The 16634-nt window shown below is 42.5% G+C and overlaps 1 protein-coding gene across 3 annotated transcripts in view; it reads left to right on the top strand.

The window, feature by feature from the left end:
* The window catches only part of LOC110329684 (protein mono-ADP-ribosyltransferase PARP14), a 37229-nt gene extending 20862 nt beyond the window's left edge, over window positions 1-16367 (top strand). For 2 of the 3 annotated variants that reach the window (XM_021209465.1, XM_029544728.1), the window contains exons 9-17: window positions 3651-3726; window positions 4303-4452; window positions 4861-4923; window positions 5239-5406; window positions 8054-8275; window positions 8363-8962; window positions 9711-9844; window positions 13082-13256; window positions 14315-16367. In XM_021209465.1, coding sequence (XP_021065124.1) covers window positions 3651-3726; window positions 4303-4452; window positions 4861-4923; window positions 5239-5406; window positions 8054-8275; window positions 8363-8962; window positions 9711-9844; window positions 13082-13256; window positions 14315-14604 — 1878 coding nt within the window. In that variant the 3' untranslated portion in view covers window positions 14605-16367. Of the gene's footprint in view, window positions 1-3650; window positions 3727-4302; window positions 4453-4860; window positions 4924-5238; window positions 5407-8053; window positions 8963-9710; window positions 9845-13081; window positions 13257-14314 lie in introns of all 3 variants that reach the window. The other variant, XM_021209463.2, reaches the window with a different exon arrangement.
* The last annotated feature ends 267 nt before the right edge of the window (window positions 16368-16634 follow it).

The following is a 16634-nucleotide window of genomic DNA, read 5'->3' as shown; positions in this document are numbered from 1 at the left end:
GTCCAGGATCTTCTGGCTTTCATAGTCTCTGGTGAAAAGTCTGGTGTAATCCTATTAGGTCTGCCTTTATATGTTACTTGACCTTTTTCCCTTATTGCTTTTAAATTTCTTTGTTTTGTGCATTTGGTGTTTTGACTATTATGTGACAGGAGGAATTTCTTTTCTGGTCCAATCTATTTGGAGTTCTGTAGACCTATTGTATGTTTATGGGCATCTCTTTCTTTAAGCTAGGAACGTTTTCTTTTATAATTTTGTTGAAGATTTTACTGTCATTTAAGTTGAGAATCTTCCCTCTCTTCTATACCTATTATCCTTAGGTTTGGTCTTCTCATTGTATCCTGGATTTCCTGGGTGTTTTGAGTTAGGAGCATTTTGCTTTTTGCATTTTCTTTAACTGTTGTGTCAATGTTTTCTATGGTATCTTCTGCCAATGAGATTCTCCCTTCGATCTCTTGTATTCTATTGGTGGTGCTTGCATCTATGACTCCTGACCTCTTTCCTAGGTGTTCCATCTCCAGGTTTGTCTCCCTTTGTGATTTCTATATTGTTTCTATTTCCATTTTTAGATCGTGGATGGTTTTGTTCAATTCCTTCATCTGTTTGATTGTGTTTTCCTGAAATTCTTTAAGGGATTTTTGTGTTTCTTCTTTAAGGGCTTCAAGCTGTTTACCTGTGTTCTCCTGTATTTCTTTAAGGAACTTATTTATGTCCTTCTTAAAGTCCTCTGTCATCATCATGAGATGTGATTTTTAAGTCAGAGTCTTGCTTTTCTGATGTGTTGGGTTTCCCTGGGCTCACTGTGGTGAGAGAACTGAATTCTGATGATGCTAAGTAGCCTTGGTTTCTGTAGTTTATGTTCTTGCCCTTGTTATCTTGCCATCTGGTTATCTCTGGTGTTAGCTGGTCTTGCTAGCTCTGACTGTAGCTTGTCCCTCCTGCAAGCCTGTGTGTCAGCACTCCTGGGAGACCAGTTCTCTCTGGGAGGACTTTGGATATGGACAGCCGTGGCACAGGGTCAGCTCTGGGGTGCAGATGGAAACTGGAAGGATTCTGCCCACGGCTATTTCTTGGTTTCTGTGTCCTGATGGCTCAAGGCAGGTCCCTCTTGGGCCAGGAATTTGAGCAGAAGTGGTGGTCTTACCTGTGCTCACAGGTGAATCAGCACTCCTGGGAGACCAGCTCTCTCCTGGTGGTATTTGGATATGGAGTGCCATGGCACAGGATCGGCTCCTGGTGCAGATGGAAACCCCAGTTATAGAGTTGATGTGTGAGTTTACAATTGTCTAATGAATGTGTCTCTGCCTTTGCATCTTTATGTCCAAGTCAGAATTAGATAAGGAAAGCTCATACATAGTAACACTAGTTACCTTTTTAACCTGTAGGCTTGCCTCTCACATGGACCTAGAAATGTTAATATGTAGTATAAAGTCACAGTTGTGGTGTTATCAACCTGAAAATTCTGGGATGGGATACAAATGAACCCAGATCCCCTTTCTGGAAATGTATTTACTAGTGAGTGAAGGACGTGGGTGGCTAGCATGCAGCAGCATATCCCCACGTGAGTGGGATACTTGGAACAGAATACCAGAACCATCATTAGTGACAGTGTGGCAGCCCATGTTTTACTGAACATCAGCTCTAGTGACTTCTGCTTTCCATTTTAAAAATCTTGTAGAGTATCTGACATTTATTTCTGGAAAGCTCCATGATGGCACATTAAAAGTAGCAGCCTGCAGATGCCTGCAGATTGGACTATTGGAATTTTAGGTCACAATTTATTATTATCTGGGTCTAGATACTACTTACAAATTTACAAGAAGCAAGCACATGGAACCTACATTCTAACCAGGCAGCCAAACCTCCCAAGTTCTTTAGCTTGGACTGTTCAAACACAGTGGGGGTTGCTTGTTTGTTCAGACTTTGTTTTTGAGACAGAATCTTGCTATGTGGCCCAGACTGTTCACACTCATGGCCATCTTCCTGTATCCACCTGCTCAGCTGGTAAAAGTTTCTAATGACTTCTCCATGGCCTGCACTGTGTAAGGTGATGTGGGCTTTGAACACTGTGCTGAACATACTTTTCCTTCTAGAAATCATAATTACTTTGAAAGTTTAGATTTATATACACAAAGCCATACTGCCTTTAGTGCTGAGTCCTGGAACATAGATGCTTGAGCCATTCAGTCTTTTTGTTTGTTTGTTTTTTTTAAAATTTTATTTTATTTATTATATGTAAGTACACTGTAGCTGTCTTCAGACACCAGAAGAGGAAAGCAGATCTTGTTACAGATGGTTGTGAGTCACCATGTGGTTGCTGGGATTTGAACTCAGGACCTCTGGAAGAGCAGTCAGTGCTCTTAACCAGTGAATCATCTCTCCAGCCCCGCCATTCAGTCTTTATTTGGGAAACTGGTTGGCTAGTCTCTCTCTCTCTCTCTCTCTCTCTCTCTCTCTCTCTCTCTCTCTCTCTCTCTCCCTCTCTCTCTCCTCCTGCTCCTGGGTTTTCAAGACAAGGCTTCTCTGTGTAGTCCTGTCTGTCCTGGAACTCACTTCCATAGACCAGACTGGCCTCAAACTCAGAGAGATCTGTCTGTCTCTGTCTCTGCCTCCTGGTGCTGGGGTTAAAGGCTTGTACCACCATTGCCAGCTGGTCTCATTTTCTTTAACACATAGAATACTTTGCAAATTTTCTATGAAAAGGGTTACTCTCCACTGATACCTTTAATACATTTAAATGATATTATTCTCCCTCCAAATCTGATAAACTCTCAAGATTTAAAGACATTTAACTTAAATTACACTTACAAAAAGAGCTATTTGTAAGCGGTGACTGGAACAGATTGCAAAACAGGAGCCTGAGGTTTAAGCATGGTTTCTAGGCGTGCTCTATCTGAGCTGCTTGGTTAAGAAGTAAATGCATGGATGGGGGGTTGAAAAGATGGCTCAGCAGTTAAAAGCACTAACTTTTCTTCCAGAGGTCCTGAGTTCAATTCCCAGCAACTGCATGGTGGCTCACAGCCATCTGTAATGGGATCTGATGCTCTCTTCTGGTGTGTCTGAAGACAAGTAACAGTGTACTCATATACATTAAATAAATAAATCTTTAAAAAAAAAAAGAAGTAAACACATTTTTGTGCGGACATGTTGAGTAGCCCAAAATGTAGAAATTGTTTAGTCAGCCTTATCCAGTCTTCTCTGCTACAAGTGTGATTTTTTTTAGATGAGATTTATATAAATAGGCAATTTAATATCCTTTTCACTTAAAAGTATAAAATAAGCATTTCTATATTCCATTAAATATTCTCTGAAGATACAATTTTTAATAGTACTGTTTTAGCACACAGGCATGTGAAAGTGTATTAAATGGCCCTCCAATGGATTGTAAGTGTCTTGTTTTTGTTGTGAACAGAACTCTAGTTAATACCCTTGTGTTTACATCTTTGTTCACATATCTATTTTTACAGGACACTTTTGTAGAAAAGGAATTGAACATTCATTTTTATAACTTTAAAAACATAGAACTAGATTCAATAACATTGTTTGAGAGCTAATATTTTCCAGTTATCTATGTTAGCATCGAAAGTCCCAATGAAGCTAACACATTCATCAAGTAGGGAGTCTAATGGCCAAAACTGTGTTTATATTTCCAGGCATTTTCTGATGAATTTGACAAAAGGAATAATGGAGACCCTAGTGACAAAGATCCCAGGGCTGAAGACACACAAGGTTCAGTAAAGCTTTTAAGTTTACCGTTGATTTCTTGTTGCTAAGTAGCTGTTCACTGAAGGTAAAGGATGATGGTGTTAGTTTTTCTGATGAGTTAAACTATGGAACACGTTAACTTATAGCCCATACATGTGAGTATAAAAGACACTGGCCTGTTCATAGGACTTGGATCAAAAGGGAAGGTGGGTTAAACTATATAATCTATACAGTGGGGTATTTAAATTATCAATGAGACTACCACCTCCAATGGATAATGTGATACGCATTTTCCATGAGACACCATAGGAGACAGTACAAAGCAACAATTCTCTGTCAGATGGTTTGCTGTTTTTTGAGGTTCCCTTGTTTGGAGTTCACTGAAATTATCTTTTGAAATGAGGTTTTGCTGTTACCCAGGATGGCCCCACACTCATACTAAGCTCACGAGAGCCTTCTGTTCAGGCCCAGGGCCAGGCTAGAGTCAAAGAAAACCAGTCCAGAGATAGGGTGGCCTGCGACCCAAATCAAATTACTCTTGCTTCTGCTGACTTGGTGACTGATTCTGTTTTGTTTTTGTTTTTTGTTTGGGGGGGGCAGGTATCTATGGGAGCCTTTCCAGCCCTACTTTAGGAATGCATGAAATGAATATTGGCCCAATTCTCTTCCAAGTGGCCACTGGGGACATCATCAAAGAAGTGGCAGATGTGATTGTCAATTCTACAGCACGCACATTTGATCTCAAATCAGGTATTTCCCTGAGATGGATTCAGTGTCTCGTTGTGAATCAGTGTGCAGATATTCTAAAGAAGTGTTTCGATAGCAAAATGGTTTCGTTGTCATGGGGTTGCTCATGTTAATTAATGGCTGCATTCTCTTCTTTCTTTTTTTTTTTTTTTTTTCTTTTTCCTTTTCTTTTTCATTATAGGCTTTCCTGGAACTTGCTCTGTAGACCAGGCTGGCCTCGAACTATCAGCCTGCCTCTGCTTCTCGAGTGCTAGAGTTAAAAGCCTGAATTCATTTCTGCAAATGGCAATATATTTGAAACATTCTTCTTTATCTGCAATGCCCAGGTGTGGGATTGCTCTATTTTGGGGATATGTTGAGATACAATGGCTCTCTTTCTGATCAAGTTACCATCTTGATTTTCTCATGTAGGGGTCTCCAAGGCAATTTTGGAAGGTGCAGGACAAAATGTGGAGCAAGAATGTTCTCTCTTGGGTAAGGAACAATGCTACTTCTAGGTGCCAGACTGTGAAGGAGAAGATTGCTTATCTGTGGCTGTGAGGAAACCTAGGAAGGTCTCAGGGCTGGGAAGCAATGTATTAATCTTAAGATCATATATTTTATTAAAGAATGCATTAAAAACATAAAGTCATCTCACAGTTAAGAGAAATTAAGCCACAGAATTTCACTACACATAGCAACACCTCAAGAGCTTTTCGTTCATAAAATGTTTCCTCTCCAGACCATACATCTTGCTTGTTCAAAGAGTAGGTTTGTCATCTGATTCTGAATCTATTTTGTGTTTCTCAGCTAAACAGGGTAACCATGAGTATATAGTCACTGGAGGTGGATTATTGAAATGTAAGAATATTATTCATGTTGTTGGTGGGATTGATGTCAAGAGATCGGTTTCCTTTGTTTTGGAAGAATGTGAACAACGGAATTACTCATCCATTTGCCTACCAGCTATTGGCACAGGTTCGTAGCCATAGGCTCTTAAGGCTCAATCCCAGTGTGTCCACTTCCCTATGGGTTTGGTCCTCAGGTCCTCACTGAGTCTGTATGATGACAGTGACATCTTGCTGAGAATGGCATCACTTCTCTTTCCTCTCCCTCTCCCCCCCCCCCCGGAAGGCAGCGACTAGGGAGAAGTGTTGGTGATCAGAAGAGCAATTACAGTGGTGGCGAATTATAGGTTCAATACTACTGATGGAACAAAACTTAAACATCTGGGGCTGGCAAGAATGCCCAACAAGAAACTCTGACCTCTTTTAACTCTTAACTGTACATATGTATAGGAGACAGACAGATAGACATTTGGTAATTAATCCCTGCTGGCAGCAGGAGGTAATTAAAGAACGAACTAATTATTAGAGAAACCCTCTAACAATTAACAGCCTCGGTGACCAGGTGAGAAAGTGACTTGGCACAATTAACTTTTTGTAAACCAGGAAAAGAAAGTCATGCTTACAGAAAGAAAAACCTTTTACACAAGCAAACACACACACACACACACACACACACACACACACACACACACTCATAAATACATCTATGTCGGGCCCAGCTGTTGTCTCACTCATCCACTCTGCAAGTATTTTTGCACACCTACACAAAGACAAATATACATTTGGTGTATGGATGGATAGGGGAGAGCCCCCCAAACCAATGACTTTATTTCTTTTCTCCAGCCTTTTTATACCTTTCTTAGACAAAAGTTCTTCAGAAAATTACCTCAGAGAAAAAATGTTACATAAAAGGGGAGTTAGGGAAGGATGTTGATGAAGGGTGTCAAAGCAGTGTTTCATTCTATCAGCTCAATATAGGTTCAAAGCAACAGTTTCACATGGCCTTGCTTTATCATACTACACACCTCTGGCTTTATCCTTGGACCTGATCTAGAATAAATGTTTTTCCTTGATAACCAATTTGTCTCAAGCCTATTTCTCTTTTTAGTCTAACTGTGAGAGCTCATTGTATTCCTTACTATGCAATCTTTACTATTTTATGAGGAATGGGTATATTCTATTCTGTTTTGTTTTGTTTTGTTTTTGTTTTTTTCAAGACAGGGTTTCTCTGTGTAGCCTTGGCTGTCCTGGAACTCACTTTGTAGTCCAGGCTGGCCTCAAACTCAGAAATCTGCCTGCCTCTGCCTCCCGAGTGCTGAGATTAAAGGCGTGCGCCACCATGCCCGGCTTGTATATTCTATTCTTGATTCTAACTCTATTACATCTTTCTAGATAAACAACTAAAACTGTCTCCTAAAACTTTCTTCCTAAGAGTATTTGAATAAAATCAGGGATTCTATAAAATTATTAATTCACCTAAATAGCATTAATTCATGAAAATTCCTCTTTATGTTAATCTGCAGAAAGTCTGCTCAGTAGGGTGGGATAATGCCCAGGGATTATTGTATTAATTTAATAATGACAGGGAAGGCATATCAGCTGCAGGATGCCACCTTGAGATGAAGTCTCTTGGGACCTTGTCTCTCAGAGTTCACCCATCTTAGGCCATGCAAATAGGCCGATCACCTCCAGGAAGGCCACTTGCCAGTGTTAGTCTTTCCTAAGTGGATCCTGGCAACCCCTCACCGAGGAACAGACACTTCCTTCACTCCAAGGTCCCCCAACCATAAAAGTATTTTCATTGCTACTTCATAATTTGTGAGTGTTTGCTACTGTAAGGAATTGTAACAAAACTGGTTCAGACCCACATGCTGAGGTCTTCAAGCTTAGTCAAAGGTGTCTAGTGTCATTTTTTCCACCACAGGGATGGGCACCACCAACAGGGATAATCCAAATGTACTCTTAAGCCAGCTTGCCCAGGGGACTCTTAGATTGCCTGTCATGTGACTTTGCCAGCTGCCATTCACTTTGGGCCACACCCATGATTAGAAAGGGATTTTTCACAATCTTACCCGGCTGATGGCTTCCAGGGCTTGAGAAACAAGATCTGGAACAAGCTGAAGACAGGAGTGATCTACTTGTAGATCAGCTTTGAATCCTTCTGGGCAGCTAAAACTGGACTGAGTATAAGGAAGAAAGACATCCTGGAGGCTTAGGATAACTAATATGCCCAGAAGTATAGATTATAAGAAGTAGCTTACAGTTTTGGATGCCTTAGAAAAATCAGGTCCCCAGGGATGGCTGGAAGAATACAGATACATGCATAAGATCAAGCAGAGGCAGGGGTAAATTGTCCCTCTAAGGACTGTGTTGTTTCTAGATGTACTAGCTCTTTGTTTTCCTTTTATGATCTTTTGAGGACACTAGTAAATCAATGGGGGAAAGTCACCTGGGCTCTGTAATGGAAAGAGAGTGACACTGGGAGCCAGATCAGCTGAAGAGGACAGATGTGAATGTCCCAAACTGCAAGTTGTCCGTTATGGTCTTTTGCTGAGGTATTGGCTTATGAATAGCGTGGAACAAAACCTCCTCCCACTGTGCCTAGGACTTCAAAACTATTTGCTGGCATAATATTGGCAGTCTACATTGATTATAGTGGGAACAGACATTTTTATTTCCTGTGACAACTAGAATTCCTCATTTATGTTGCAGCTTTTTTTGCAGGTGGATCTTAACCTTGACTTTTAAAAAATGTGCTTTTTTTTTTTTTTTTGAAGGAAATGCTCAACAGGACCCAAACGTAGTAGCGAAAGGGATAATAGATGCCATTGAAGAATTTGTCCAGAAAAAATCAGTGCAGGCTGTGAAGAGAGTTAAAGTTGTTATCTTCCAGCCCCATATTCTGCAATTTTTTTATGACAACATGAAAGAAAGAGAAGGCTCTCCAGCTCCTCCCATGCAGTCACCAGCCAAGCAGTCAGTGATGTCTAAGATTGCCTGTGAGTTGTTAGCTTTTATGAAATACATATTCCTAACCTTGATGTTGAAGGGAGTAAAAGAAACATTAATTTCCGTTTTCTCTTTAGCCTTTCTTGGCTTTCCTAAGCAAGCTTCCCCCCAAAAGAACACCCTGGTTTTGGAAAAGAAAATAGAGTGCACAGTTTTCCAGGTGTGTGGTTCAGGGGTAGACAGTGTGAATGGCACGATCTCCTGGCTACAGGATCTGCTTACCAAAGAGCAGCTTTCCTACACCGATGATGACGAGTGTGTCAGAGACTTTGAGATGGCGGAGTACGAGAAACTGAATGAGATTCAGAAGAGACTGAACATCACCATTGAACTGAACCAGAAGAAACCTTTGATTCGAGTTTCGGGAATTAGCAGAGATGTGATAAAAGCTAGAGATGAGATTGAGGGCATGATCAAGAGCATTCGATTGGCTAAAGAAAAGGAAAATCAGGCAGACTACGTCTCTACATTTGTGGAATGGCAGTATATTGATAACAACATCACACAGTGTTTTGACAAAATAGCCAACATGCAGTTGGAGGATGCATGGAAGGCCAAGCAGAAGAAGGTGGTTGTCAAAATTCACAGTCAGGATTTCACGGTGGACTTGAGCACAAACACAGCCACGGCTCCCCAAGGCCAGACTTTCACTGTTCAGCGCCTCCTCAAAGCTGAAGGTATGTTAAACACCGGAGCATGTCAGCCCGACATGACTCAGACTCTGAGATTAACACTATGGTAGAAACACAGCAGTTTTTATTTTCCTTTTGAGACAGTGTTTCACGATGTAGCCATGACTGGTCTGAGGTGTTCTGGTTGAAATCTATGTATATGTAAAACTGCAGAGACTGTCCAAAACAAGTTAGGTAATTAATTTGTTAAATTAATCAGGAGAGCCGGGCAGTAGTGGCGCATGCCTTTAATCCCAGCACTTGGGAGGCAGAGGCAGGTGGATTTCTGAGTTTGAGGCCAGCCTGGTCTACAGAGTGAGTTCCAGGATGGTCACGGCTATACAGAGAAACCCTGTCTCAGAAAAAAAAGGTCAATCAGGAGAGGCTGAGCAACGAATGAGGGTAAGTTAGAGTGTGTCATCTGTTCTCACACCTTAGCATAACCAAAACAGAAGGTGTAGTAGACACAGGCTGAAACCCTAGGAAACCTGAACTTGATACATCAGGGCCTCCTGGAGGAGGGTGCTGAGGAATGGGACCAGGTCTCCTATGTATCATCCACCACCTCTGAAGAAGCTTTCTAGTTCATCCTGATACAAATGGTCCATGGTCGACACTTTTAACAAACATCCTTTTAGAAAGATAAGGAATTTCTTGAGTACATGGAGTTACAAGATTGCAACCCAAGAGGGAGGCAGGGTCTTTCAAAGCATACTGGAAATCTACATGGGAGCCCTACATGTCTACTTTGCAGCCGAAATCCCTGCCAACTGGAGTGACATGAAGCAGAACAAATTGCTTTTGGTGAATCTGCAAACCAGTGATCCCGAATACACCAAGGTGGCAAGCGCCTTCCGTCAGACCTGCTCAAGCTTTTTCATAGAGAAGGTGAGTTGGCTATTGACAAGGAGTTTCCTTTATTTACATTTCAAATGTTATCCCCTTTCCCAGTCCTTCCCCTGCCCACCTCCCCTGAAAACCACTTTCCCATCCTCCCTCCCTCTACTTCTACGAGGGAGTTCCTCCAACCACTCACCCACTACCACCTCCCCGCCCTCAATTATCATACGCTGGAATTGAGCCTTCATAGGACCAAGGATCTCTCCTCCTACTGATGCATGACAAGGCCATCCTTTGCTACATATGCAGCTGGAGCCATGTGTCCTCCTTTGTTGATGGCTCAGTCCCTGGGAGCTCGGGGGGGGGGGGNGTCTGGTTGGTTNATATTGTTGTTCTTCCTATGGGGTTGCAAACCCTTTCAACTCCTTCAGTCCTTTCTGTAACTCCTCTATTGGGGACCCTGCTCTCAGTCCAATGGTTGGCTGTGAGCATCCTCCTCTGTATTTATAAGGCTCTGGCAGGGCCTCTCAGGAGACAGCCATATCAGGCTCCTTTCAGCATGCACTTCTTGGCATCCACACTAGTGTCTGGGTTTGGTAACTGTTTATGGGATGAAGCCCCAGGCGGCCTTTCCTTCAGTCTCTTCTCTACACTTTATCTCCATATTTGCTCCTATGAATATTTTGTTATGGTCAACTTTGGAGAAGGTACCATGAGGTGCTGAGAAGAAGGTATATTCTTTTGCTTTAAGATGAAATGTTCTATAAATATCTGTTAGACCCATTTGGTTCATAACTTCTGTTAGTTTCACTGTGTCTCTGTTTAGTTTGTGTTTCCATGATCTGTCTATTGCTGAGAGTGAGGTGTTGAAATCTCCCACTATTATTGTGTGGGGTGCCCTATGTACTTTGAGCTTTAGTAAAGTTTCCTTTATGAATACGGGTGCTGACAAGGAGTTTCCTAATGGTGGCAATAACTGAGATTGTGATTCTGTATGAGCTCCCTCATATAATGGGTCTGTAGAGGAGGCCTAGGGGTCAAGCTCTTGTATTACTCTTGCAGAGGACTCTGCATTCCAGGTTTGGTTTCTAGATCCAAGGCAGGTAGCTTATGACAGACAGCCTGACAGTGCAGCCAGCACTCTGACATTATGCTTTTCCTTGAGCTCAGTGGCAATATATTTTTGTTTTAGTTATTCTTCTTCTAGCCTCTGTGAGCACCTGTACTTACATGTGCCAAAATTAAAATAAAAAATAAACCCACTTTCACTTTATATCATATTCTATTACATAGAATCAGTGAAGTTTGTGAGACTTGCTCTCTCCTTCCATCTTTACATGGGTTCTGGGGGTTAGATTCAGGTCCCCAGGCTTGCAGGGAAGGCATTTTTACCTTCTGAGTCATTTCCCCACCTTCAGTTTTTTTGAAGGACATTTTTGCTGGGTATTGAATTCTGAAATGACAGTTATTTTCTTTTAGGCATTTTGAAGAAATGATTCCACTATCTTTGGACTTCATTGCTTCATTTTGTATCTCTCTTCTCCCTGCAATCCTGTCTCATCAAATCCCTGTCATCCTTTACCTCCCCCGCATCTTCTGGTAGCCATGGTGAGAGAGTACATTTGATTGATAGGATGGCCAAGAGCTAATGGCTGACAATACATCTACTAAAAAAAAAGTTTAAGGTTTATTTTTCTTCCTTCCCTTCCTCCCTCCTGCCCTTTCTTTTTTCCATGGTGCTGGAAATTGAACCTAAGGTCTCATATACACTGAGCATTCATCCTTCCACTGAACTATACCACCAAGTCTGAAATAATTATGTGCTGTTTTTAAGAAACTGCTCTTTTAAAATTCTAAATTAAAAACTGAGAATTTCAAAACAAAAAAATTTGAAAGTTTGAAAAACTAAGTTAAATGACAAAATTTAAGATGAATGAATATAAAATTGTTCTTTTTTTTTTTTTTTTTTCAACACAGTTGAAGCTGAGAAACAGTTGGGTAAATAATAAAAAGGGGACATGATGTATAAATACTAAATCATGTGCCGGGCGTGGTGGCACACTCCTTTAATCCCAGAACTTGGGAGGCAGAGGCAGGCGAATTTCTGAGTCCAAGGCCAGCCTGGTCTACAGAGTGAGTTCCAGGACAGCCAGGGCTACACAGAGAAACCCTGTCTCAAAAAACCAAAACCAAACCAAACCAAACCAAACCAAAACAACCCAACGACACCACCAAAACACAACTAAATCATATAAAAATGTGTGGAAATTGGGGCTGGAGAGATGGCTCAGTGGTTAAGAGCACTGACTGCTCTTCCAGAGGTTCTGAGTTCAATTCCCAGCAACTACATGGTGGTTTACAACCATCCGTAACAAGATCTGATGCCATCTTCTGATGTGACTGAGGACAGCTACAGTGTACTTACAAATAATAAATAAATCTTTTTTAAAAAAAAATGTGTGGAAATGTTGAGACTTTGAGCTGGACAGCTGGTTGTGCCTTTTTTTTTTTTTTTTTTTTTTTTTTTTTTTTTTTGTTGTTTTTATGGAAATGTTTTCTCTCTGTCTCCAGACACTCCTGGAACTCAGTTTGTAGACCAGGCTGGCCTTGAACTCAGAAATCCGCCTGCCTCTGCCTCCTGAGTGCTGGGATTAAAGGTGTGCGCCACCACGCCTAGCTTGGTTGTGCCTTTTTTATTTCTCAGGTCTTTGATGTTTCGAGACAGGGTCTTACCATGTTGCTCCAGAATGGCCTCTAAGTCATGATCTTTATCCATTCATCCTCCAAGTACTCGGAGCGTGCCACCATACCCATATTACAGGGAAAATTATATATAACTCAGTTGTCAAACTACTTGCCGTGTGACCATGAAAGTCTGACTTCAATCCCTAGACTCCGTGTAAAACACCCAAGTGTGGTAGTCCATCCTTGTAATCACAGAGCTTCATGGAGAACACAGGTGGATTCCTGGGCCTCACTGGCCAACCTACCTAACTGGATGAGCTGCAGGCCAGTAAGAGCCTTGTCTATGAGTGGGGTGTGTGGCTGGCACATGTAGAAGTGAGGGCCATTACTTTGTGGAGTCAGTTCTTCACTTCCAACTTTAGGGATCAAACTCATGTCACCATACACTTATTGTGCTGTCTTACCAGCCTTAAAAGACTTCTGAACATAGAACACTCACTTGGCACTGAATTTGCAGCTGAGTGCCATTTGTGTTTATGAAAGACAATGATGCTGTCACTGGCAAGGGCTCTTGGCACACTTTTCTTTTTTAACTTACAGATTGAAAGGATTCAGAATCCAGCTCTTTGGAGAAGGTACCAGGCATACAAAAAAATTATGGATGAAAAGAATGGCAATGTAAGAAATGAGAAGCATCTCTTCCACGGGACGGAAGCTAGCTCTTTGCCACAGCTCAACAATAATGGATTTAACCGCAGCTATGCTGGGAAGAACGGTAAGTATTGGGGTCTGGGAATGTCACTCAGACATCAATCTCCGTCAAATAGGGATGGTTTATTGAACACCACATCCCAAGTCAGGGCCACAGGTCAGACTTGGCAGCTGACTATGGCATTGAGTCAAGGTCCTATAGGGCTTTCAAAGCCTGAGATCTACAAACATCTGTGCCAAGATATTGTACCAATCAGGATTTAGGGGTAGAGCACTTCCTTAGGAACATGTCTGTTGTACACTTCTCCTGCTCCCATTGGTTGGGGTATTCAACTGTGGCAGAGGACTTGCCTTGACTAACATTCATGCCTTAACTTACCAACCAGGATGTCAGTTACTCACATATATGTCTCTTTCTGCCAAGCAGGATGTCAGTTCCCAGAGAGGTCTTAGGAACTTAAATTTTACTGACCACTACTCAAAATGGAAGTCTTATTCCAAATAGTTGGGGTCCATCCCAGGGGCAGCTTATGAAGGCAAAAACCATAAAAGCTCATACACAGGTGCAGGAAGTGCTGCTGGGTGGTTGGTTCGGGTCCAAGCTCATTGTGGGTAACTATACAAGGCAGTTCTACTGCCTTCTATCATGATTAAGGTTTCCAAGGGCACAGAACATAACAGAATGCGTAACCAACTTGGGCATGAGAAAGTTTCCTAGTAACAGCAAAAACATATGAGGAAATTTCCTTATAATATTAGTAACAGCGCAAAATGCAGGCTAGCCAGGACACAGTTACCTAGTTATTACACATGTAAAAACACATGTAATCAGCTGCCCTAAGTGGGATGCTGGCTGGGAGAACGAACCCTGGGCACCACGTGGGCTCACCGTGCTCCCTACGCCACTGTCAGCCAAACTGGAGCTAATTTTAATAGTAAAAACTAACGGATTTCACCCCAAGGGCTCGATTGCCCCTTAGAGGAGGAAAATTTAATTTTTAAAAGAAAAGGAAGCCAAACCAAAATTTTAAACTGATCATCCCTTTTCACATGAGTTGACACATGGAGCTAACATGTTGGTTTCTGTGCTACACTGAATTTCAACTGGTTTTCTCTTTACAGCTACTGCCTACGGGAAAGGAACCTATTTTGCTGTCAATGCTTTGTATTCTGCCAGTGACACGTATTCCAGACCAGATGCCAATGGGAGAAAGCATATGTATTATGTGCGGGTTCTCACTGGAAACTACACGAACGGGAACTCATCACTGATCGTGCCGCCCTCGAGGGACCCTCAAAATGCTACTGACTTGTACGACACTGTCACAGATAATGATAAAAATCCAAGTATATTTGTAGTGTTTTATGACAACCAAGCATATCCTGAGTATCTCATCACATTTAGGCGGTAACACCTCGAAAGACAGTAACACCTCGAAAGACATCGGTGTTCATGGATCTGCTGTAAGACAAGTTTTAGCTGTTTTCCTTCTTAAGCTTTCTCTAAGAGCACAAGGTCTTTCTTTGCCGTGGGTGTGTTTCCTCCATAGTGAAAATGAATCTACTTGAGAGCCAATCGCTTGAGAGTTTGGAACAGCTGTAGCTGCGTTCACAAATATGAACCTCGATTCTGTGGCAAAGAACAGACTTTTATGTTCTGGAAGGACACTTTCAGAAAGCCCCACAATCTCAGCTCCCACCAGTGGAGTCATGTCAGTGCGCCACTGTGCCTTGGGACACAGTATCACTGGGCCAATGAGGCTGCTATCTTCCTTGCTACCAACTGAACAGATTCCGAGACAGAACGTCTTTCTTCTATAACAGAACTGGGTCGTGTGGGTTGGACAGCTCCAGCCAGGGTTATATACAAACTGGGTGCTGGCATGTGGCCCTGGGTCTGTGTGAACTGAGCCCCCTAAGGAGAGGCACAGCTCAATCCCTGGCCCCAACTGCCAGTGAGGCCCTTCTAATATTGACACCGATGTTCAGGCTACCTAGGGAAGAAATGGGATAGTGCCTGCTACCTCTCCAGTGGAAACCCTTCTACTGTGTGAAAACGAGTGAACTCTAAGGGTATTGGCTAGCATCTTTCCTGTGGCAGGCCAGCTTGTGATAATGTGAAAGCTTTACATAAAGTCATTTTGCTAACTTACTAACAGTATCTACTGGATGTGGTGACAAGAGATTACCCTGGCTCACATGAGCCAGGCAAACACCCCGGAACTATATTCCCAGCCCTCTTCTTATTTGGAGGCAGGATGCCACTAAGTTGCTCTGGCAGGCCTTGAACTCATTATCTTCCTGTTTTGGCTACTTATTGGGGGGCGGGGGAGGGCTGTGCTTTTGATTTCCTCCTGTCATTTCAGACTCAACACCATTTATTGAGTGCCTGGACTTTTATCAGGTAGAATAAGAGGTGTGTTCACATACATGGTTTTGTTCCCATCAACAGTGAATTGTAAGAATTATTCCATTATTTCAAGGTTTAGGAACACACTCAGAATACAAGAAATGTCCTTGCCTGAGGTCACCAAGGCAGGAACTGCCGAGGCAGCCAGCTGAGTCTGGCTCAACTGAGGCTTGGTGTTGAGCCCCTTCACTCTACCCACCACAGAGCATGGCCTTGAGAAAAGCCTGTGCTGCTTCAGAAGTTACCTCAGAGGGCCTGTTGGGCAAACCCAGATTTCCTTGCCTTTTCTCCTTCTGGCATTGGTGTCCACTCTACCCCTTATTAGGCGTTTTCTAGGCCCTGGAGCTAGTGCTGTGTAATGACTTGGGTGTTGGGGGAGGGTTTAGGTGTTGGTTCCCACCATAGGCATCAACCAGTGGGCTTCAAGCAGAGGGAGGGGTCCCCATTGCTATCCTATGGACGCCTTGAGATGTTGGCTGCTGTGTCTTAAGTGGACTGGCAGAGACTGGCTTGGGAGGTGCTTTCCCCAGCACTGGCACTAAGGATGACCTGAAGAGATGGAACGAAGTGTGTGTGTGTGGGGGGGAACTTGTTTCTATTTGCCTTTGTTCTCCAGTGATTTGGTTAACTCGGGGCAAGGCTGAACAACACTGGGATGTTACATTGAAGAATGATGAGCCAACCAATGTTACAGTCACTTTCATTCAAAGTAGATATGTCACTGTCAGTTTCTTCACTTCCTAGTAAAGTTACATAATTACATAATAAACGTCTCTTGGTGGAATCATTTTTCTGCTGAAGGGCAAACACAGGAGCAGCTCAATGACAAACAGTGGCCACTGCTGATAGAAAGTCACAACCAAATAGGACAGCACCAAGGGGCCCTTAAGGTGCTATAACGTTCAGTTGGAAATTACTGGAAGGGCACAATGCAGGTAAGGTTTAAAAAGTCTCTCCAGTGAGCAGCAAGCTTGGAGCCAGTGACAGGTCTTGAGCTCACTGTAAGCCATACATTCCTATGTTCCTTGGTCA

The sequence above is a fragment of the Mus pahari genome, chromosome 12 (genome assembly GCF_900095145.1).
Source record: "Mus pahari chromosome 12, PAHARI_EIJ_v1.1, whole genome shotgun sequence".
NCBI lineage: Eukaryota > Metazoa > Chordata > Mammalia > Rodentia > Muridae > Mus > Mus pahari.
Note: the sequence above shows the minus strand (reverse complement) of the source record. Positions and strands in the feature narration are given on the sequence as shown.